The following is a 22054-nucleotide window of genomic DNA, read 5'->3' as shown; positions in this document are numbered from 1 at the left end:
TTAGTAGAAGTCCCAATGAATTGTTATTTTCGAAGGAAGAGTGGGAAAGTTTCTCAACTATAAATCAAATGAATTTTATTACTAAAACGGAGCGAAAACCTAAATACGAGTATCCTTAACTTGTACTGTTTTGGCTGAAAATGGAAGGTCTATTTGTGAATGTTCTGCATCTTCAGCTCAGCTTTCTCGGAGCATCAAAGTCAATCAAACCCCACCAGTACAACATTTCGCCTCCTTTTACCCATCACCGAGGTCTTTCTAAGCCTGGCCATCCCTCACGGCTTCTTCTTTCTTTCTCTCTTCCTCAATCCTTTGTTTATCCCTACCCTCTCTCCTCCAATCCGGCCCCCATTTCATGACCGCAAACAACATCGGACTCAAAACGACATACAACAACGCAATAAAAGTATATGCCCATCCCAAACCCATTTTATCCACCATCGGTACAATCAGAGCCGTGCTTCCTGCCCCCAAGAGACACCTTACTAAATTAAAAGCTGCCGTCGCCGTCCCCGCAGCCCCAGGATTGATATCCACAATCAGGATACTAACAGCCTGCGTACTGGCAATCAACGTGTAACCCAGCACCACTAAAATTACACAAGGTCCTGCAATATTTACCCGGAAATCCATTATCCATCCATAGGTAATAGTACTCAAACTCGCAAGTAAAATCATGGGAAACCCTACTTGCAACCGTGCTTTTTCAATGGGAAAATGAGATAGATCTTGTTGTCGGGACTTCACAACTGTGATTCCTAAGCGATGAGCTTCTCGGAAATAGGACCAGTCGATTATTTTACCCTGTGTGAAAGCTGCGAGGAAACATCCGCCACTGATGGGAAGGTACATGAGACCGACTCTTAAATCGTCATAGCCGTATATGTCGTGGAATTGAGATGGCATTCCAGAAATGACCGCATAGAAACCTGCATAGACAATTCCAGCATAAAATAGCAAAAGTGCCGCTTCTTTCTCTGCTACTATTTGTAATGTTGCCAATAGATTTGGAAAGCGTAGTTTTTGAGCTGCGGCCAATTCATCTCGTTTTGAGTAATCGGGAGTAATGCCCTGCTTCAAAACTTTACGTTCTTTACGTATGCTGGTGAGTGAACGACTCCATTTGGGTGGTGGTATTGATCCGTCGCCTACTATTTCCCTGCAGGTCTCGGGCATGAAAAGAAGAAGAGGAATGAAGAATACCATGGAGAAGATAGCTAGGAATCCGAAAATCCATTTCCAGCTGGTGTATTGGGATATGATACCGCCAAGAATTGGACCGACTGCGGGTGCAAACCCAGCCATCATGGATGCATAACCAATGTAAATTCCTCTTTCAGCAGAAGTGGCAATGTCAGCTACTACGGCATTTGCTAAAGCAACAGTACCGGATCCACCGGCTGATTGCACCATACGGAGAATGAGGAGAGCGACATAGTTGTTTTGGAGAGCGAGAGCTATGTTCGATATGATGTAGATAGTGAAGCAGATAATGTAAGCCGGGCGACGACCCGCTGTATCTGAGAAACCACCAATGAAAGCCGGAGCTATAGCTTGGAAAATCTATGGCTATGTAAGAGATGATGTAGCAAGGAATAAAACGAGACTTACCATGTAAGTTGTAACTGTCAAGTTCACTTGACTACTAGTGACATGCAAGTCTTCAGCAATGGTATTGATAGCTGGGAAATAGATTTGAGTTGTAAAAGGGGAGAAAAAAGTGGCGAATGTGGCTATCAAAACGAGATGTCTTTTCTCCCACTTGGAGAACGATGTATATGGAACATTTTGCTGTTCAGGTACTGTGCTTTCGTTAGGAACATCAATCTTCGGAGCCATGTTGTGTCCCTCAAATCTTTCTGGTCGGGAATGTTCCTGAGATGCAAGCCTGGTTGGACTATCCTTGATCTCTTCCCTCGGACTCACTTCTTCATCGATCATGTCCTCGGATAGGGATTCTTCCTCTTTCATCTCATTAGCAGTCAATCGCTCTGGGTTTACCTGAACCATCGTGAAGGAAAACCTTTCAAAGGAGTGAAGATGTCACAAACAATGTCATGGAATTAGCATAACATAGGGAAGCAAAGATACCGATTCTTATATTGTATGCACGTCGGCGCAACGGTGGTTATCGATTTTGGTAATAAGAACTTAACTCCGTTGATGAATCCTTGTTAATACCGTGTCATCATTTCGCATGCAACACAAAATCACTGTTTGATTTGGTACAGCGTATTGAGTATATGTTTGTTCCTGCACCGCAACTATAATACATTGCAAGCCAATAGGTTGCTGGTATACTGTTCTGAACGCTCTTCAAAAGGCTCCATCTATGGCGTCTTTTTGGGATAAAAAGTAACAAAAACCAGCTTTTTAATAAATATTACTAGTTTCTAATATAAATTACTAGTTTTTTTTTAATATAGATTGCTAGTTTTTTAATATAAATTACTAATTTGAATTATATAACTATATAATTGTACAATTAAAAAATCACACAATGATACAATCGCACAATTAAACAATGACACAATCGTACAATTACACAATCACATAACTAACTACATAATTACACTAATAATTTTTTTAGAATTTCTAAAAAATAAAAAAGTCTTTAAAATTTCTATAAAAAATCAATAAGTTCTTAGAATTTCTAAATTTTTATTTTATTTTAGAATTTCTAAATAATTAAATTTTTAGAATTTCTAAAAAAAATCATTAGTATGATTATACGATTGTGCGATTGTGCGATTGTATAATGGAAATTAGTAATCTATATTTTAAATTAGCGATTTATAGTAAAAAACTAACAATCTATATTAAAAGGCTGGTTTTTGTCATTTTTTGTCCCAAAAAGACATCATATCCATCACAATTAGGATGAGAGTGATGATGAGGTTGTTGAGACGCCAGATCCCACAATGCTTGTCGACTGGCTGACATAATCACTGTTGTGATTACAAAAACCGACTGGAAACGTAATATCATCATCATGACATGCTTCACTCGAAGATTGTGCAACGGTATCGATACTACGGCACCCAGGGATAATTGTAGAACATCTTATGTGCTCCTGTGGTTTCGGAACAATAATCGAAATAAAAGGGCACATCGATGGATGTACATGACATAGGGCTGTCTGTGCTTCACGAGCCTAGTGACTGTATCGCAGAGTAATAAGTCTCCCCAAGAACCTGCACAACATCACTAATATCAGCTTACCATAGTATTGTTTTCATGCATGGCTTACAAGGCCATCCTCGAAAAACACGGGCGACCAAAAAAATACGTGCGCAAAACCACCAGAGCAAAGACATACCGAATACTGCCTCTTCCCCACAAGCCACGACTACAGGCGAATCTCGTCGAAGTCTCAAAAATATTTTTTCTAGAGGCAAAATCAAAGCTAAAGCTTCTCAGACAGGACCAACTGAACAAGAGGTATACTGGCCTTTGGATCTTTTGTCAAATGATTGCACTAACGCGAGGATATTCACTTGGGGTTATGATTCTGTTGTTGCTAAGTTCTTTAGAGGTCCGACAAACCAGAACAATATATTCGCACATGCAAAGGATCTTCTTTACTCGCTAAGCAACAAGCGTCTAGGTTGCGTAAGTTTCCTCCATCTTTAAGTCATCGTGTTACTAAACAAAACTGCTTTAGAAAGGACGTCCCCTTGTCTTTATTGCACATTCTATGGGCGGTGAGTAAATTTTCCGATTGCATCACGATGAAGTTGCTGACGATGACTAGGAATTATCGTCAAAGATGTAAGAAAGTCTTTTTTTTATTTTACGTCGCTGCTCTTGATAAGCTATCATAGTCGAGGCTATTGACCATCCCTTTAGGTGATACGGCGCGCTGCGATAGAACCTGATAAGAGTCTGAATGATATCAATCTTTCTACAATAGCCGTTTTCTTTCTTGGTACTCCTCATCACGGTAGTCAGATGGGCGAATTGGGCGAGGTTGTGCGCAGAAACGTGTCCGCTGTGGGCTTCAGTACGAACGATCAAAGCATCCGGAACTTTCAAATTAACAGTTCGGACCTCCAAATCATCCATGAAGGGTTCATTTCTTTGTATGAGCGGCCGGATCGACATTTTGAGGCTTGCACATTTCAAGAAGCACAAGGAATGACAGGAATGAGTTATGGGCTACTTGATAATAAAGCCGGTTCTGGTCTGTTCTTCCTCATATTTTCACTAATTATCTCCATTCCATAGGTTGTTGAAAACGTCTCTTCTATTCTTGCGGGGAGTGAACGAATCCAGACTATCAATGCGAATCATATGTCCATGTGTAGATTTGCTGACGGGACCGAGGATGGTTACCAGAAAGTGGTGGGTGAACTGCAACGGTGCTTATCACTCATAAAGGTAAAATCACTTGCAAGAAGTACGAATGACAAAAAAAACTGGATTACCACCAAATAGTTCACCCAGTCAAAAGACTTGTGCATCTTCGGTCTATTGTACGTGCTGCAATTCTAGATTTACGGAGAAAAAACTTTAGCTAAGAGAAGTAAGCACTGAACGAGACTGAACGTCTTTGTATATCTTTATTCAACAAGCCAGATATGTTGGATTATCAGTCTTTTCTACCTAGCCGCGTCGATGGCACTTGTGAATGGGTGCTCAATAATCCACAATATGTCCGTTGGTTGTCAGAAGAAGAAGCCTGTAGTCTGTGGGTTAGTGGGTATCCTGGCAGCGGCAAGACTATCTTGTCAACATTTCAACTCGAATATCTTGGATCTAGCATCTCTTCACTAGGTAACAAGTCGATTGTTTGCTGTTTTTTCTGTGATGAAAAAATCGGAGCGCGGAGAGATGCGAAAGCCATTATCCGTAGTCTCATCTATCAGATTGTTGTACGACGACGTGTTTTGATAAAACATGTGAAGGCGGCTTACGATATGCAAGGACCTCACTTGACAGATAACTTCAATGAACTCTGGAGAATATTTACGGCTATAGCAAATGATCGAAAAGTTGGTCATGTGAAAGTCATTGTTGATGCTGTCGATGAATGCGAAGAGAGTACGAGAGATCGCTTGTTGAGAGCAATTGCATCACTTGTGGCCGAAAAAGGTTCTTCTAGTACACATGCCTATGACAATAATAGAGCTGATGTTGAAGCTTTAGAGTGCGTTCAGTTCGATTTCTTATTCATTTGAAGAAATTTATAATGTTGTTAGAATGGCAAGAGTATTGAGGCTAATATATTTGAAGTAATATTGAATGATGTTGAGAAATGATAGGGGTAGATAATAATGAAGATTTGTTGAAGAATTATTTATAAAGCTTTAAAAAGCTGTTTTATGATTAATGTATAGCAATTTTGAAAGCATTTGCTATTTTAATTTATTAGGAATATTACAAATCAAATAATTCCTAATATTTTATTTTACAATCTCAAACGTTCGCTAAACTGATTAATTGAGCTTAGTAAGCAATATTTACTAAATAAATGAGGTCTAATAATTGAAATAAGCTGAAATAAATCGATCAGAACGCACCCTTAAATGAGGGATGAAAATTAAAAGTATATCCCTATAACATAGTTTATTAGTGAACAGATCATATCAATAAATGAATCACTTCATTTTATATACAAAATTCATTTGTACATAACCATACACTTTCTTTATTTATTAATATAATTTGATTTTTTTTTAAAAAATATTATAATTATTTATATATATAATAAGAACTTCTAATTAATTTTTAGAAATCTAATTTTATATAATAGTTATTATAGAAATGATTTTTTTGTAATGAAAATTGTAACAATTTCTATTATTTTTAAAATATAATAGAAATATTTATAAAAAAAATTAGATTTATAAAAAGTTAATTTTTTATTGTTATTGAAAGTTCTTTTCTTTTTTCAAAATAATGATTAATTATTAAAATGAAAATATTGAAAAAGATTTAATTTTGATATATTTTCGAATAACCCATTTATTGATATGACTCACTCATTGATAAACCACGTTAATAAGTAGATGATAGACAAAAAAGGGCTAACTTCGGAGGTGATTCCACTAATTATATTTTTCTGCCAGGCGGTGATCACTAGCGGCCACACCAGGGCTCTAAAAGGTTCTGCTGCAACAGAACCTCTTCAGGTTGTTGTCGATATGAGTGCGATAAGCAATTCTGAATGTTCTTACGAGCGCACAAAACCAGTTCGTAAGAACCTGGCTTTTAAGAAGATCACATACATATTCGCAACCTCACAATACGACTCTTAGTCCTTCGGTTTTCTGGAATATACGAGTATACCCCTTCAGGAAGAGGCAATCGTGTGCACGTTTTGTCTCACTACAACTAACAAGCCTTACAACACTCCATTCAAATGCTTGATCAGTGAGTTGACTATAGGAAAGGGGTTAAAACTTGTTTTATATTGGTAGATGATGAAGGAACTTGCTTTACAACAAAAGAGAGTGTAGACTTTGGGGTCAGGAAGAGAAGAGGAGAAAAAAGATTAGATTTTAAAAGTCTAGTGGGAACTAATGTACTATATACAGGATGGGGAGGATATACGCTAATCCAGTGTATAGTCAAAAGAAAGCACACTAAATTAAATGAAGTTGTTTTTGATTCAAAACGCTAGCAAATCCCATTAGACTGGGATGATGAAGAACATCATCGATTGTCACTTGCGCGTGCGAAATTGAAATGGCGTCCCCATTCACTTCCGCGTCGGGGGTGGTCTTAATCCTGCGTTGTATTATGGCGATTAAATGGGCGGCATCGAGAAGGTCGCCTCCTAGTTGGTAGAACGGCAGGTAACACATGTCTGGAGTAGGCGCATCGGGCGGTAACGTTCCCACGCTTGTTGTGCGTTTTGAAGTAAAGACGGAGAACCAGATTGTATCGAGAATACTGAGACTAGAATCGTTGAGTTTGTTGGTGGAAATGGCGTTGCTTGATTTTCTTTGGCTTGGACTCTGCTCTTTAGAACTCCTAACCGGTCGCAACGAGGCGAAATTGAAGGAAGATCTTGGCATAATTTCTGTTCCAAGAAGGGCGATTTGGTCAGATTTAGAAGGCCCAGCATTCAAAAGAATGTGAACAGTGTCGGCAAGATCTTCCAGCAGCGCCTGAGCCGTATCCGGGTGGAATGCCCTTGTCGAGTAACCCAGACTCATCTCAACAGTGCCATCGTTCTCCTGGGAGATGACAGCGAGATCGTACCAAGTCGTGAGTGGTTTCATTTCAGTGGTGATGGTGCTCACTTGGAAATCGATTTGTCCGCTGGCTGACTTGGACGCTGGCTTGGCTGGTCGGTGATTGACGACGGAGGTAAGGCGAGTAGCCGGGGACCACTCCGTACACTCCCGGATCATTGAACGGAAACCAACACCCTCATGAGGAATGCGATTCCGCTGCTGATCTCGCACTTGGTTCAACAGTTGATGGATCGAATGTTGGCCGGAGCTATCAGCAAACCTGATGCGCATAGGGACGTTGGTTGCACAGCAGCCGACAACGATACTGCTTATAGACGGGTCGACCACGTTTCTCCCGGAAATGGTATCTCCAAACACCACATCGTTCTTCCCCGTATACTGGGCTAGGACATGTGCCCATGCACAGCTGATGAGGGTGGAGGTGGTAAAACCCTCTCCCTTTGATTTAGGCACTGATATCACCTTGTTTTTGGTAAAGGCCATGCGCAAGGGGCTCTGGTGATGGTCGAACTCTGTCGCTGGAATGAGCTCGGGCATGGTGGACCCATCAAGCAAGCTCCGCCAATAGCTGTAGCTTGTGTCACTTGTCTGTCGATTCAGATCTGCGACGTAGTGGGCGAAAGAGCCTGATAAGAGCGGCTCATAATCGTCCGGTTGATGGTACAATTTGCGGAGGGTGTCTAGGATGATTGGAAGAGACATGGCGTCGTATATAGCATGTGACATGCGCAATAGTATGCGGGTCTTTTTGCTCTCATCTTGTTGAAGAATAGCCATGTTCACCATAGGTGTGCCGAGTCGAAGAGGTTGACGGCACATGTGCCCTTCATATAAGCTCTCGGTGGCATCTTCCAGCGAGCCAGCAGCCTTGACCACGAGCACATTGTGCTGATAGGACTTCAATATGATCTGGAGAAGCCTTCCGTTGCGAATATCAAACGCGAAAGCAGTGCGAAAAGCTTCGATATGCTGCGCTAGTAGCATGCAGCTTTGCTGTAGTCGAACTAGATCGAGGCCGCGATCCGTATCTAGGATAAATGTGTTTACTTCTGTCTGGGCCGCGGTCAATGCTCCTGCCACGCTGAAGGCAACGGCGTCAGTGGTAGGGAACACATCCTGAATCGATTCCTTTCCGGTCCCAGTGATGGGGCAGATGATCTCATCAAGGAAGGCGTCGATATTATTGTTGTCCACATCGTCGAGTAGCTGGAAAGGACGGTAAAGGCACGGTGAAGTCGCTTCAAGTGCCGATCTAGTCAGACTTTTTGCGACAACTGCCATTTTGAACAAGACTGGATTCTCAAAAATGTCCAGCACATGAAGATCAAGAGTCTCTGCTCTTGCAGTAGCAACGACTTTCATGGCGCTAATAGAGTCACCGCCGATGTCGAAAAAGTTATCATGTCGGTCGATTGTCTCTGCCTCGACCCCAAGCACGGCTGCCCATAGCTTACGGACGACGGCCTCCCTGTCCGTGTCGACCTTTCCAGTTTTCGAGGCGCTTCGAGACTTTGCATCAGCGATCTGGTTGCCCTCGCCCATCATAAACTGGCGGACGGCTTTGCGGTCGATCTTCCCGGAGGCGTTCTTCGGTATCTTGTCTATTTGCAGATATAATCTCGGAACCATGTATGCCGGCAGTCTCTTAGCTAGAGATTTTTTGAGCCATGCCGAATAGCCTGCCACGTCGTCGTCGTTATCGTTGTCGAGGAACTCAACTGCAGCAACGAGTGCGTGTTGATTGTCACTGATGTGCAGATACTCTACCACGGCCGTTCGGACCTTGGGCACGAGTTTCACAATGCACGATTCAATCTCGCCCAGGTCAACCCGCTGGCCGCGAATCTTGATCTGCGAATCGCTTCTCCCCAGAATGGTGATATTACCATCGGCGTTGTATCGCACTAGGTCTCCACTACGATACATTCGACGCCCAGATTTCCTGGGGCCAACGTCTGCAGTGAAGCCAGGATCCGTGATAAATGCTGCCGAGGTCTTGACAGGGTCGTTGCGATACCCACGCGCGACTTGTGGGCCCTCGATAAGAAGCTCTCCCACTGCGCCAATGGGCACAAGTCGGTTGTAGTTATGAGTGTCCACGATCCAGTTTTGGGTTCCGCGGATGGGTCTGCCAATGATGGATGAACCGGTCTCATCTGTCACTCCAAAATTTATGGTTGTTGTGATGGAGCACTCGGTCGGACCGTAGCTGTTGGCCAGGGTGGCATTCGAACCCAGGAGCCACTTTTCAATCAAGGCTGGGGCGATAGCTTCACCACCCAGTACCAGCATCTTCATTTGCGGGACCTCGGCCGGGGGGATCAGCGCCGTCGTGCTAGCTGTGAGGAGTGCAAAGTTGCAGTTCAGTCGCTGCAGGGACCCGACCAGATCGTTCATCCGCTCGTCCTCCAAAGGCAAGCATACAACTCCCCCAAATGTCCATGCCATGAGAATGTCGCTAATAGAGACATCAAAGGTGAAGGCAGCAAATTGGAATATACGGTAACTCGGGTCCACGTTTAAGTCGGTGCCTTTGCTCAGGATGGCGTTATATATGCCTCTATGCTCCAGGGTCACACCCTTGGGAAGTCCTGTGCTGCCAGATGTGTACATAATCCAAGCCGTGTCTTCGGCTCGGACTGATTTCGAGGGAACAACAGAATGGCGGCCATCGTATGACTTGGGCAAGTCAGCGAGTGCTGCTTCATTGACAGTTACGCTCTTGTAGCCCAGCGATTGGAACCTGTCTGCCTTGGACTCGTCACAAAGTACCATGGCTGGAGACGAGTCCTGTAGAATGACACTGATTCTCTCCGGCGGCAGTTGAACTCCAAGCGGCACCACTGCGCCGCCGGCATATAGAATGGCCAGTATAGCCACCATGGCCCATCGGGACTTGTCCATGCAGAGCCCGACTGCTATTTCAGGGCCCACGCCTCCTTCTGCGATGAGTAGCTGGGCAAGACTTCTGGCCGCTCCATCAAGCTGCTGATAAGTAAGATCCCCATCCCAGCTGCAAACGGCTTGAGAGTCAGGGTTGGTTCCAACTGTCTTGATGACCAGATCATGAACACAGCCAAGGGAGGGCCATTGGCCGGTGAGGTTCCAACCGGCAATCTTATTTAGATCGTATGAGTTGGCCAGAGGAAGATCTCCCACCATCTGCTCCTCGGAAGCGGAATTTCCAGCAAGCTGGGCGACGTTATGCTCGAATTGTCGCAAAACCGCTTGGACCTGGTCGTCGGAGATGACGGCGCTGTCGAACCGAGCCGCCACTTCAGCCTCTCCCTTGCGCTCATCCAACTTGCACAAGACTGAAAGCGGGTAGTCATCGAGCGCCTCCATCGTCAGATGTACCTGCTCAAAGCCAGGCATTTCAAGTGACGGATCGTCCAGGTCCGTATCTGCCGCGGTGTGTACAAGGAATAAGTGTCTGGGGTTAGCTGGGTTGAAAGTTGGAACGAGTCTTTTGATTCTCTGGAGTCCAACGTGCTCAAATGGTATCATCTCCACGCCTTCGCGGTGAACATTGTCCAAGAAGTCCCGGACCCTTTGCAGGCCGTGTACTTTAGTCCGGACGGGGACGGTGGTAAACGTTGGGGCCGCGAGCTCCGTGATGTCTGCCACAGGCGCCGAGCGGCCTGAAAGATTGACGGCAAACACGACATCTTCGACGCCGGCATATTGTGCTACTGTCAAAGCCCATGCTGCCCTGAGAAGACTGGGGAAGGGCGTTTGCAGCCCCGCGACTCCGTCTATACGGACTATCTGCTTCAGGAGCGAGGTAGGCTTGGGCTCATAGAAGCTAAAAGAAGGAATCGAGGGGAAATTGGTATAGGACTTAGCATCTGCCAACGTCTGGGTCCAGAATTGCGATGCGGCGTCCAAGTCGGTGTCAAGGACGTGGCGAATGAATCTCGGGTACGGGATAGCCTTCGGAATTTCACGTCCATAATAGGCCGGTAAGAGGTAGCGGTTCAGTATCTTCCCGATACTCCATTTGTCAAACATGCTATGGTGGGTGGTCAAGACAAAGCACTTGTCCCCTGAGCTCTGCTCCTCGACAATTGCACAGCGGAGAAGAGGGTCGCCCAGTTTGAAGCCCGCGACTTTGTCCACGGCAAGGTAGCTGTCCAGATCGCCACCAATGTGCCATGATAGGGGCCCGTCGACCACTGTCTGTAGAAAGCCACTGTTGCTGTCCAGCACCATTCGAGTGCGAAGGATGGGCAGTGTTCTGGCTACCGCTTCCCATGCAGCCTGAAACCTGACAATATCAACATCCTCTCCCCTGGCTCGGAATACTTGGCGATATGTGTAAGCCGTCGGTTGTCTTGCCGTGATGGCGAGCAGCGCTTCTTGCATAGGGGTGCAAGGATATACATCAGTAATCTGGTCAGAGGCCACCTGGCATTGAGCAGCAAAGTCTACCAGTCGAGATTCAAAGCCGCCGGGACTACTTGGATTCTCCGGCATCAACTCGAAGGGAGCAGGATCCTCCTCTGCTACGTTGAAGAGGCCGGCCTCCTGCTCGGTTTCCAGGATTCGAGTATATTCCTCCAAGATGGGATGCGTAAATATGGAAGCAACAGTCAATTGAAGACCGACCTGGCGAGCGGATGCGACAAGTTTCATGGCCGCCAAGGAATCGCCACCAAGTCGCGTAAAGTGGTCTTGGGAACCGATTGAATCGGCATCGATGGAGAGGACCTCAGCCCATAGCTGCTGAAGCTGCTTGCCCATCTTGGTTTGAGGGCCTTTCTTGATACCTTCACCAGCAAGATAGCGTTGCAGCAAGGGCGAACCTGACTCGAGATTCGTCAACAGCTGACGCACAACCTTTTTATTTGTCTTGCCAGATGGTGTCAAGGGGATTTTCTTCCAGGGCATAAATGCGGTCGGCACCATGTAGCTTGGGAGCTTGTCTACCAACCCGTCCCTGAGGTCACATAGGGCCTTTTGGATCTTACTGGAAGGAGCAATAATGGTGACCCCATCAATCTCCTCGGTTTGGTCAACGTCCAACAAGTCACAGCCTTCGATGAAGTCGATCACAGCTACAAGATCATTCGCCTTCTTCCCAGCTTGTAGATCGACCAGATCGACAATAATCGTCTGCACCCCGGCGAGAAGCTTGCCGATCCAATACTCAATTCGGCCCAGGTCAACTCTGTGCCCACGAAACTTGACTTCGCTGCCTATGCGGCCGATGTAAGTGTAGGATCCGTTGTGATTCTGCTGAACAAGATCGCCGGTCCGATACATTCGCCTTTCAGCCTTATCTAACCCTAGTTGCTTGATGAATCCGGGCTCAACCACAAAGCATTGCGCCGTCAGCTCAGGGTTGTTCACATAGCCCCGGGCCTGCCAGGAGTTCTCAATGAGAAGCTCACCGGGGATGCCAATGGGACACAAGCGGTTGTGGTCGGTGGTGCTAGTGACCCAAAAGTTACAGTTCTCCAGCGGGTATCCAATAACGGGTGCATCTTCGATTCTTTGCATCGGCTTGCCGCAGGACGAGTAGACGGAGCACTCGGACGGACCATAGATGTTAACTACCTCGGCGTGATCAATCCAGCGCTCGACAACACTTGGCTTGATCAGTTCGCCGGCGACTTGCAGCTGAGTTATAGACGGAACATCGGCCGGATTGATCATGGATGCCACGGTTGGGGTCAGCACCATCTGGTTGACATTCATGTCCCTGATGGCCTGTGAAAGCGAGTTGACTCGTTGGTCTTCCGAGGGAATGCAGACACATCCTTTGAAGATGAGAGTCGTCATGATTTCTTGCAGAGTGACATCAAACTCATGAGATGCGAATTGGAGCGTACGGGACTCCTTGGACCAGCGTGTCGCTCTTCCGTGTGCCGGCAGACTGGTGGCAAGACCGCCATGGACCAGAAGGCATCCCTTTGGCAACCCTGTACTTCCGGATGTGTACACAATCCATGCGGGGTGATCTGGGGTAAGAGCCGGACATATAGGCTTATCCACGATGGGGTCCGGGAGGCTGGCTAACAAAGTGCCACTCACCTCAACAATACAAGGCCCCGAGCCGGTGAACCTATCCGTGTGTCCTGCATTGGTCAACATGACAGCTGCTTGACAATCCTCCACGAGAGCCTTGGCTTGCTCCAATGGGGACTGCGAGCGCAGCATGACAACCACCCCCCCTGATTCTAGGATACCCAAGATGGACACGACAGTCCACCTAGACTTATTCATGCAAACCGCCACCCTAGATTCGGGACCCACTCCAAGGCTAGAAAGATATCGTGCAAGCCTCCTAGCGTTAGCCCAGAGTTCTTTGTATGTAAAGTCACCGTCCCAGGCACAGACCGCTGGTGAGTCTGGCTGTTCTTTGACTACATCCCTTATTAGGTGGTGCAGGCAGATCATGTCCCGCACCGGTATCGCAGCATTTTGTTTCTTAATTTTGGCTAAATCTGCAGAGGTGATTTCCTCCAGGCTGCGCAGCTGCCTCTCGTGGTTTGTCTCGTCGAGGAACTGTGAAACCCAGTGCTCAAACTGGCGAAGAAGCACAGCCACCTGAGCCTCGCTTACAACGTGACTGTCGAAACGAGCCTCGAGCTTGATCGAGGCTCCTCGCTGGCTGGGGATTTGGCACTGAATGGTGAGAGCAAATGTGTCAAACTCGTTCATGGAGGTATCCACCAGCTCTAAGCCGGGAACCTCGATTGCTCCCTCTCCATTCCTAGCATATGGTGGTTCAATAACAAGAGCATGGTTGATATCCGTCGCAGGCTGGAGATCGGGACCAAGGCGTCTGATGTCTTCCAATCCCGTATGCTCAAAGGGTATCATTTCTACTGCCTGGGACTGTATAGTTCTGAGATAGCTAGAAACCTGTGCTTCCTGATCGACACGCACTCGAACCGGCAAAGTAGTAATGGTGGGTGCGATAAGCTCGGTGATCTCCGCGACGGGGGCATTCCTGCCAGAAAGAGTCGCTCCGAAGACCAGATCGTTTGTGCCTAGGTATTGACCTAGAGTCATAGCCCAACCAGCCCTCAGGACGTCAGCAAGTGAGAACCCAGACCTCGAATGACTGAACATTGAAGTGCTTATCTCGGAGCGAAGCAAGGCGGCAGGCTTCGGCTGGTAGAAAGAAGACGGCATAGGAGGGAAGGCTGACGGGATTTCTCCTCCAAGCTGGTTGCGCCAGTAGGAGGCGGTCTCGATTCCATCAACCTCTTTCATGCGTTGCTGGTACGCAATAAACCTTGTGAAGGGGACCGTAGGAGGCATCTCGTCATGGAGATAAAGAGCCGCCAGTCGCTTATAGATTAACTGAGAGCTCCAGCCATCGTAGACCGAGTGATGCGCTGTCCACACAAAATAACGGACACCATTCGACTTCTCGTGCACCAAAGCAAAACGCATGAGCGGCTGACCAATGGCCATGGCGCGTGCTTGGTCATCTGCAACATACTCCTTCAAGTCATCATGGGTCTGCCATATGGGAGCCTTCTTTGATAGCACCTGCAAAGATCCTGAGCGCTGTCCTAGTAATATGTGAGTTCGCATCACGGGGCTCTGTTGGACCATGATGTCCCACATTGTTCGGAAGCGCGAGAAATCGATAGAATCCGAGAGAGCGTAGGTTTGGCGCACGAGATACGCCGTCGGGCGTAGCTGCGTGGCAGCCAACATGCTCTGCTGTAATGAGGTACAGGGATAAATATCCTCAATGTCTTCGGTACTCAGGCCGCACTGGATGGCAATGTCTGCAAGTTCCGCCTCTCTATCTCTCGAGGATGGCTGCCAGAGAGAGAAAGGGGGAGGGTCACTTCGCTCTTCCCCTTGAGCAGAGTCAACCTTGCCAGCTGCGTTGCGTTCATCAAGAATTTGTGCAAGGTCTTCAAGTCTAGGGAAGCCCAAAACATCCTTTACTGTCATGTGAAGGTGTTCTAATCTAGCCATTTCCACCAGTTTGATAGCTAGGAGAGAATCTCCCCCTCGATAAAGGAAATTGTCGCTTGCTCTGATGGACGAGCTGCTCACACCGAGGACAGCCGCCCACAGAGCTTTGAGCTTCTGCCCAGTCTTCGTCAGCAGCATCTGGTCATTGTCGCTTGAGTCCTCAGAAACATATTCCTGTAGGGCGGCGGTGTCCAACTCACTAACCAGCCGGTTAACCATTTTGCGGTCCGTTTTGGCAGACGAAGTCAGGGGTATACTCCTGAAGGGAATGTAGAAAGTGGGAATCATGTAGGAGGGAAGCTTCGCTTGCAATGTATTCCGCAGCAGCTTGAGTCCTTCGCGAAGCTCATCGGACGCTGGGAGAATTTCTCTATCCCCCAAGGGATCAAAGGCGGTGTGTTTGGAAAATTCAACGGCAGCAAACAAGATGGCACCTCCTGAGGAGAATGTGTCTTTCTTATCTGCAGGTAAAAGGCCAACGACGGCCCGTATTACACCATCGAGGGACTTTATAATCCAGTGCTCAACCTCGGACACATCAAGTCGCTGGCCGCGGATCTTCATTTGCGTGTCTCTTCGACCGAGATAGCTCATAGAGGAATCATTGTTCTGCCGTACAATATCTCCAGTACGGTAGAAGCGTCTCCCGGGCCCAATACCTAGTAGAGATGCAAATGCTGGATCGTAGATGTAAGCAGTAGCTGTCTTGGCTTTGTCGTTGAGATATCCTCGGGCCAGCAGTGGGCCCTCGATCAATAGCTCGCCCGGAGCTCCTGGAGGACATAGCCGCCCTGGATTCTGTGGATCGGTGACCCAAAAGTTCACGTTCATGGGGAATCCAATATTCGCCAGGTCTTTCACGCTCTGGAACGGCTTGCTGACACTGGCAAATATAGAGCTCTCGGTTGGACCGTAGGCATTGAAGATATATGCCTTTCCGAGCCAGGCCTCTAATACGCTCACTTTGACTTCTTCTCCAAACAAAATCAGTTTTCGAACCATTGGGACATCCGCGGGTGTGATCATCGATGTCATGCTTGGGGTGAGGGAAAGAACGTTTGCCTGTAGACGAAGCACTGAACCTGCCAGGTCGTTGACACGATTCGTCTCATTAGGTATACAGACGCAGCCTCCATAGATGAGTGTGGTGAATAACTCAAATAGGGATACGTCGAATGTATGCGCCGCAAACTGGAGTACCCTGTCCTCTTGAGACAGGTTCAGTGCGATACCATGGGCACGCATGCTTGTTGCCAGGGCTCGATGCTCTACCAATACACCCTTTGGTGTTCCAGTGGAGCCAGACGTGTAAAAGATCCATGCGGTATTTTCCGGCTCTGGTCGCGTCCCTCGTGTGGTGGTTGTTGTGGTTGATGATGATGATGATGATGATGATGATGAACTTGATGACTCGTCCGCTATAATGTCGATTATATTCAGAAGCTGAGTGCCCAGTCCAGAAAGTCGGCTGACTTGTTTCCCATCGCCAATTACGGCCACGGGGGACGAGTCGGCAAAAATGGCCTGGACACGAGCAATGGGTTCTCCCACCCCGATGGGAACAACAGCACCGCCAGCCCGTAAGATAGCGAGCATGGCGACCGGCACGAGCTTGGATTTGTCCATACAGACTCCCACTGGGACTTCTGGCCCAACACCAATATTCACTAAATACTGAGCGAAATGGGAGGTGCGGTCATCTAACTCCTCGTATGTCAAGCTGCCATCCCAAGCGTCGATGGCGACAGCCGAAAGTTGCTTCTGGATGCGCTCGCTTACCAGCTCATGGACGCATCGATTCAGACCCTCGGGAACACGAAAGTTTCTCTCTAGGATCTGCTGCTTCTGATTTTCGCTGATCAGCTCGAGTCTGGATACAGTGGTGCCAATGTCTCGGAAAATAGAGTGAAGCGCCTCCTGGAAGTTTTGAAGGAGACGTTGGGCATAGTCTCTATCCATCCGAGAAGCCCAGTAATCCAGCGCGAGCTCCAAATCTGCTTGGCCCGCCGAAACGACAAGAGAAACATCATACTGCCGAGAAGATTAGAATTATGTGGCGTGGGAATTTTCTGAGGGATTTGTACTTACATTTGTTGGGCTGGAGCCTTCGATAAGTTTATAACTCAAGCCTTGAAGACGTCCATCATCCTGAACAAGTCTCCGGCGGAATGACATGACGGTATTGCTCCAACGACGAGGTGAAGTGGTGTTAGAAAACTCTGCCTCGTGGGATAGACTGTCTGCGTACTCAGAATTGACAGCCCTGATAGCATCCAATACGTCTGTATCCCCTTCCAAGTTCATGGAGCAAAGGAGTGTGGTGATCAGCGGCCCAATAGCTGTCATGATGCCCTTCAAAGGCTTGTTTCTAAGTGAGGAGATGTATGAGAAGCACACGTCGTCGACACCGAGTTGACTGCGCAGCACGACGCCCCAGGCAAGTTGACAGACACTGGCCAAATTAATCTTATGCCGTCGACAGAGCCGGTCCATAGATGCTACGTTGACGGGCATGGTTGAATTCACGGTGTCGAAATCGTGAAAATCTGCCTCCTCTCGTGTGACTGGAAGCAGTGTTGCCTGCGTCTTGGAGAGATACTTCTGCCAGTAATCCGACAGATGGGTCTCTCTGGATTGATACTCGCTGAGCGCGTATTCAGCGTAGGAGAGTGCCTTCTCGTCGGTGCCTCCAGGTTCGACAGCAGCGACACACAGGTCATTTAGAAGAATTTCGGCAGAGTGGCCATCGGTGATGGCGTGGGAGATAGTTAGCACGATGAGACACCGACCAGGGCCTTCCTGGGCGATGGTCAGATAGTGCGGCATCTCGAACGGTTGAAATACAACCTTTACTGGCTCGAGAACCCCTGAAATTATGTCGATTCGCGGGGCCACTTTCTTGAGCACGACTTGGTCAAAGTGCCCGAGGCGACTTTCGCTCTCGACAAACACAGTCCTGAGAGACGAGTGCTTCTCGACGACTTTGTTCCATGACGTAGCCCATTTTGCAGCATCAATGGATGCGAAAGCGCCTGAAGTTGAGGCTCTGGCAGTAAAGCTACACATGTATGCCCCACTATCCAGGGAATTGCCCATGAGCATATTATCCTGTATGGGCGTACACGGATAGATGTTGTAAATGTCTGCAAGAGGATCTTCAGTAATTTGAAGCAACTTTTGCTCAAATAAGCGGTCCAGAGACTGGTAGTCTAGTGAAACATGTGGGAAATCGGAGAGCGTGGGCAAAGGTCGACGACTGGGTAATATTGCGACAATATCTTGTAGATGGCTGACGAACTTCTCGGAATTGCGCTTTAGATCCATTTCTCCTCCGAACTCGGTACCGCAAACGACCAAGAAGCTCAATTTTGTATCCTTCCAAAAAGGAGTCATGCAGAACCCGCCTATTGATCGAGCGATGGCCTCGGCAGCATGTCGCCCAGGCATTTCGTCAGTCGACTGCATTACATTGTTGGATGAGGCACCCTTCCACCCCCTGAGCCGAGTTGCGTCAAAGATGAGATTGTTGTGAAGAGAGATATTGTGGACAGAGCTCAAGAATGAACGCTGTCTCGAATCTTTCGCGCTTCGGCACGCATCGACTATGTCTCCAGTGCAGTGGTAGGGTATCTCAGCAAGCTCATCAAAGCATCCTATCACACTATTCCACGCTTCATCCTCCTCATGGGGCCGACCATTCCTGATCTCAAAATGTCTCGTTGGGCCGGGTAATTGGTTTCCGAAAGAAGAGGCCAAGGACGCGAATATCACATCGTGAATCTCTGTACGCAATGTTCGGTGGCATGTCTCGCTATAAAGTGCTTCCGTCAACTTTAAGCTCAAACTAAAGACCAAAGACGAGACAACTCCGGCTTGCAGGGAGGGGCCTTTCGGCGGCGACTCTGAATTCATCGAGGGTTCAATTGCGACAGCAGATTCTATTTCCTTCTCCGTTCCCTGATCCACGCGCTCAACCCAGTCGGAGAAGGTGTGAGACTCAGTATTCGAGTCATGTGATTGGGCTGGATAAGCCTGAATATCGTGAAGAAGGATATGCCATGAGTAAGCGTCAATAGCGGCCATGTGTGCCACCAAACCGAATTTTCTGATTCGGGATCTTTCTCCAAAGAAGATAACTTTGAGAACAGGTGAGCTTGACGCTGAAACCTCCTCTTCCAGCTTTCTTACCTGAGCAATAGCCTTCTCATTGGATTCATATAGGACCAAGGTTCCCGAGGGGGAAGGTCTGATGCCTGGCAAGACATAAGAGTTCTTTTGATCGGGCTCCAGGGAAGCTCCGAGAATTGGATGCCTCTCCATCAGCCTCTCCAACATTTGAGTAGCATCAGTGAGGGACACTGGAGCTTCAACATCCAATGTGAAACCCTGTGACGACGACCCGAAATTACGGTACAGGCTCTGGAGCTGTGTGTGGGGAACAGAAACAGATCTGTGGTCCGTCCCAGTACCCGATCGCAGCAACTCTGGATTAGTTTCGATCAGCTGCAGTGCTAGATCACGCATAGACGTGGTCGAGACATAGGCCATGTCGACGAGGAGACCGAGTTCTCTACATTGACCGGCGAAGAAGACTCCTGACAGCATATTGCCGCCTTGCTCGATGAGAGATTTCTCTGCGTTAATCTCAGATTCGTCCCTTTTCAGGACATGAGATGCCGCCCTGCACAGCAAGGTTTCGATGCCATTGTGACCGCCCATCTTGTGTTTTGACAGTTTGAAAGTGGTTGTAACGCTAGTAAAGTCACTCACTCAATATGGCAACAACCAAAATGTGAAAACAACGAAAGGCGTAGGACAGCTTAGAAGCAGCTTTCAAAGAAAGCAAAGATGGTTTATTGGTTGTATTGAGCCTTGGGAATGTTCTTGAATTCAGTTGAGCGTATTCGACCGTCTTGTTCATCCGGTGAAAATACAAAGAGGGCGGCCTGTTCCCGCAGAGCACTTACACACCTACTACGATATTAGGGCGTAAGTTCCTCGGCTACGCAGAAGGCGTGTATCAAGCACTAACTAGGGACTGTGGGTTGGGCGTCGCCAGGGCATTAACACGGCATTTTGTGCCGGGAAAAAAGATACTCTTATTTCCCGTGTGGTCTGAGTCAGCCGCCACCGCCAGCCCTCAAATACTCACAAATAAGGGTAAGTCTATCTACTTCCTATGGTAGAAGGATGATCTTGCATGCAGAAGGATTGTATGATGCAAAGTCATCCTTGGCGAGCCTTTATCAAATAGAGGGTGTGAATAGAGGAACAGGGGAGAGTACAGTCAGATATACTTTACTTTGTATAATAGAAAGATCAGATGTTCAAAGGATTCTATTATGCACAATCATCCTTCGCAAGCTTTTACCGAATAGATGTTGCAGATAGGGGACCAGGGAATTGCGACCCGGTGAACAGAAGTTTCTTGCAGACTCGATAGAAATGGTCTAAAAAATGGATCTAAAGCCTGTAAGATGCTATATAGCCCCTGCAGAGCCCTAAAAGATGACTAAACGCTATTGGTTGATCAATCAACTTCGAAATATGGCTCGAGGAATAATATCATAAGCTTATACACTACATGGGCCTATAATTGGTTGGATTCATCAAGTGAACCCGCTAATTGAGTCCCTGTATGAGATAAGAGTATGGAGTCTGCTAGCCTAACCGATATCCCTACATTGTGCACGTCCCTATATTGTATACGCTTTTTTACCTTTCAAAAATATCAAGTTCACTACTTAAATATTATAACAATATACCTTTAGAAAGCTATACAGAGTTTATATTAGATTATATTAAATACTAAAAATGTTTTAAATGTATTCAAATATATTACTTATATAAAGTCGATTGTATCATACTTTTAAAATGTTATAAAAGTAAAACTACTTTTTGTAAAATAGATTATATTAATACATATTAATATCTTTTATTGGAATAGAAGGAGACTTTATTAGATTAGATTAAAGAGTTAATTTAGTTATTAAAATATAAATATTAGGAAAAGCCTAATTTTGATGTATTTTGAAGTGGGCCACTCGGTGATATAGGTCATTCGGTATTGTGAGGGTGAAGAGCACGTGATAGTCAGGTCACGTGCCAACAACATTTAGCATTTATAGCTTCTCTTCTGTAGACCTAAAATAAGCATCGAATTTTCCATTTTCCAAATTGACTTCTAAAGTTTGAATAACTATCTCTTGCTGTCTTCCTCACTTCGCTACTATGATATAATGATTAACCTCATTTTACTAGATATGATTACTTACTCTAGTATTAATATATGCGAAGGCTTTTCTTATATAATCATTACTATCTTCTACTCTTTTACAGTATTAAACTACTTTATTTTAAATTATTGTTGATTTGTATTATTTAGATATATGATTACATAATATATGAAATACATTTCTACTTAGTTTACTTCTACGAATTCATAAAAAGACTATTATATTTAATATAAAGTTAGGGAAACTTATTATACTATTTGTATTTATATAGTTTATAAAGAATAAATTTAAAACGTTATATATACTAAAAGCTTTATATTAATTTAAATTAGAATTGCGATGAAATCAGAATCCCGAAATCGATTTGAAGCTTTTTAAAATTGTTTTTGTTAATATAATTAAAACTAATATTTAGTTATATAAAGTAAAAGATCTAAAAGTGATTTTAAAAATAAATAAATAAAAAGAATTTATTTTAAATATTTAAATTTCATAGAAGAGGAAACTGATAGTACTTTTTTATACTCTCTTTTTCAAATTGAAAAACTAGAATCATTTGATTAAAGAAAACATTTGCTATAACGCAGGAAAAGAAAGCTAAGATATAAAAGAAGACTAAAAAAAAAGTTTGAAAATAAAAGAAAGTGATTGAAATTAAAGAGAGGA

General features: G+C 45.9%; 4 protein-coding genes across 6 annotated transcripts; 2 read left to right on the top strand and 2 right to left on the bottom strand.

Moving 5' to 3' along the window:
* Positions 1-112: 112 nt before the first annotated feature.
* BCIN_14g01330 (hypothetical protein) lies at positions 113-2123 on the bottom strand. The gene is made up of 2 exons (XM_001552805.2): positions 1612-2123; positions 113-1563 (listed from the first exon to the last, which is right to left on the bottom strand). Exons 1-2 carry the CDS (start codon positions 2008-2010, stop codon positions 259-261), a joined length of 1704 nt encoding a protein of 567 aa, XP_001552855.1. The 5' UTR covers positions 2011-2123; the 3' UTR covers positions 113-258.
* Positions 2124-3044: 921 nt separating this feature from the next.
* Positions 3045-4411, top strand: BCIN_14g01320 (hypothetical protein). 2 transcript variants are annotated; one of them, XM_024697015.1, is made up of 6 exons: positions 3045-3173; positions 3228-3441; positions 3534-3612; positions 3665-3704; positions 3755-3771; positions 3850-4411. In XM_024697015.1, exons 2-6 carry the CDS (start codon positions 3242-3244, stop codon positions 4225-4227), a joined length of 714 nt encoding a protein of 237 aa, XP_024552828.1. In that variant the 5' UTR covers positions 3045-3173; positions 3228-3241; the 3' UTR covers positions 4228-4411. The 2 variants fall into 2 exon arrangements, with proteins under 2 accessions (XP_024552828.1, XP_024552829.1); XM_024697014.1 differs by having other exon boundaries at positions 3228-3612.
* Positions 4412-4529: 118 nt separating this feature from the next.
* On the top strand, positions 4530-5283 carry BCIN_14g01310 (hypothetical protein). Its single transcript, XM_024697013.1, has one exon. It carries the CDS (start codon positions 4581-4583, stop codon positions 5178-5180), a length of 600 nt encoding a protein of 199 aa, XP_024552827.1. The 5' UTR covers positions 4530-4580; the 3' UTR covers positions 5181-5283.
* Positions 5284-6399: 1116 nt separating this feature from the next.
* Positions 6400-20918, bottom strand: Bcnrps9. Of its 2 annotated transcripts, XM_001552809.2 has the most exons (2): positions 17241-20918; positions 6400-17183 (listed from the first exon to the last, which is right to left on the bottom strand). In XM_001552809.2, exons 1-2 carry the CDS (start codon positions 19869-19871, stop codon positions 6588-6590), a joined length of 13227 nt encoding a protein of 4408 aa, XP_001552859.2. In that variant the 5' UTR covers positions 19872-20918; the 3' UTR covers positions 6400-6587. The 2 variants fall into 2 exon arrangements, with proteins under 2 accessions (XP_001552859.2, XP_024552826.1); XM_024697012.1 differs by having other exon boundaries at positions 6400-20918.
* Positions 20919-22054: the final 1136 nt, after the last annotated feature.

Source organism: Botrytis cinerea, chromosome 14 (genome assembly GCF_000143535.2).
Source record: "Botrytis cinerea B05.10 chromosome 14, complete sequence".
Classification (NCBI taxonomy): Eukaryota; Fungi; Ascomycota; class Leotiomycetes; order Helotiales; family Sclerotiniaceae; genus Botrytis; species Botrytis cinerea.
This window is presented reverse-complemented; position numbering and strand designations above follow the sequence as displayed.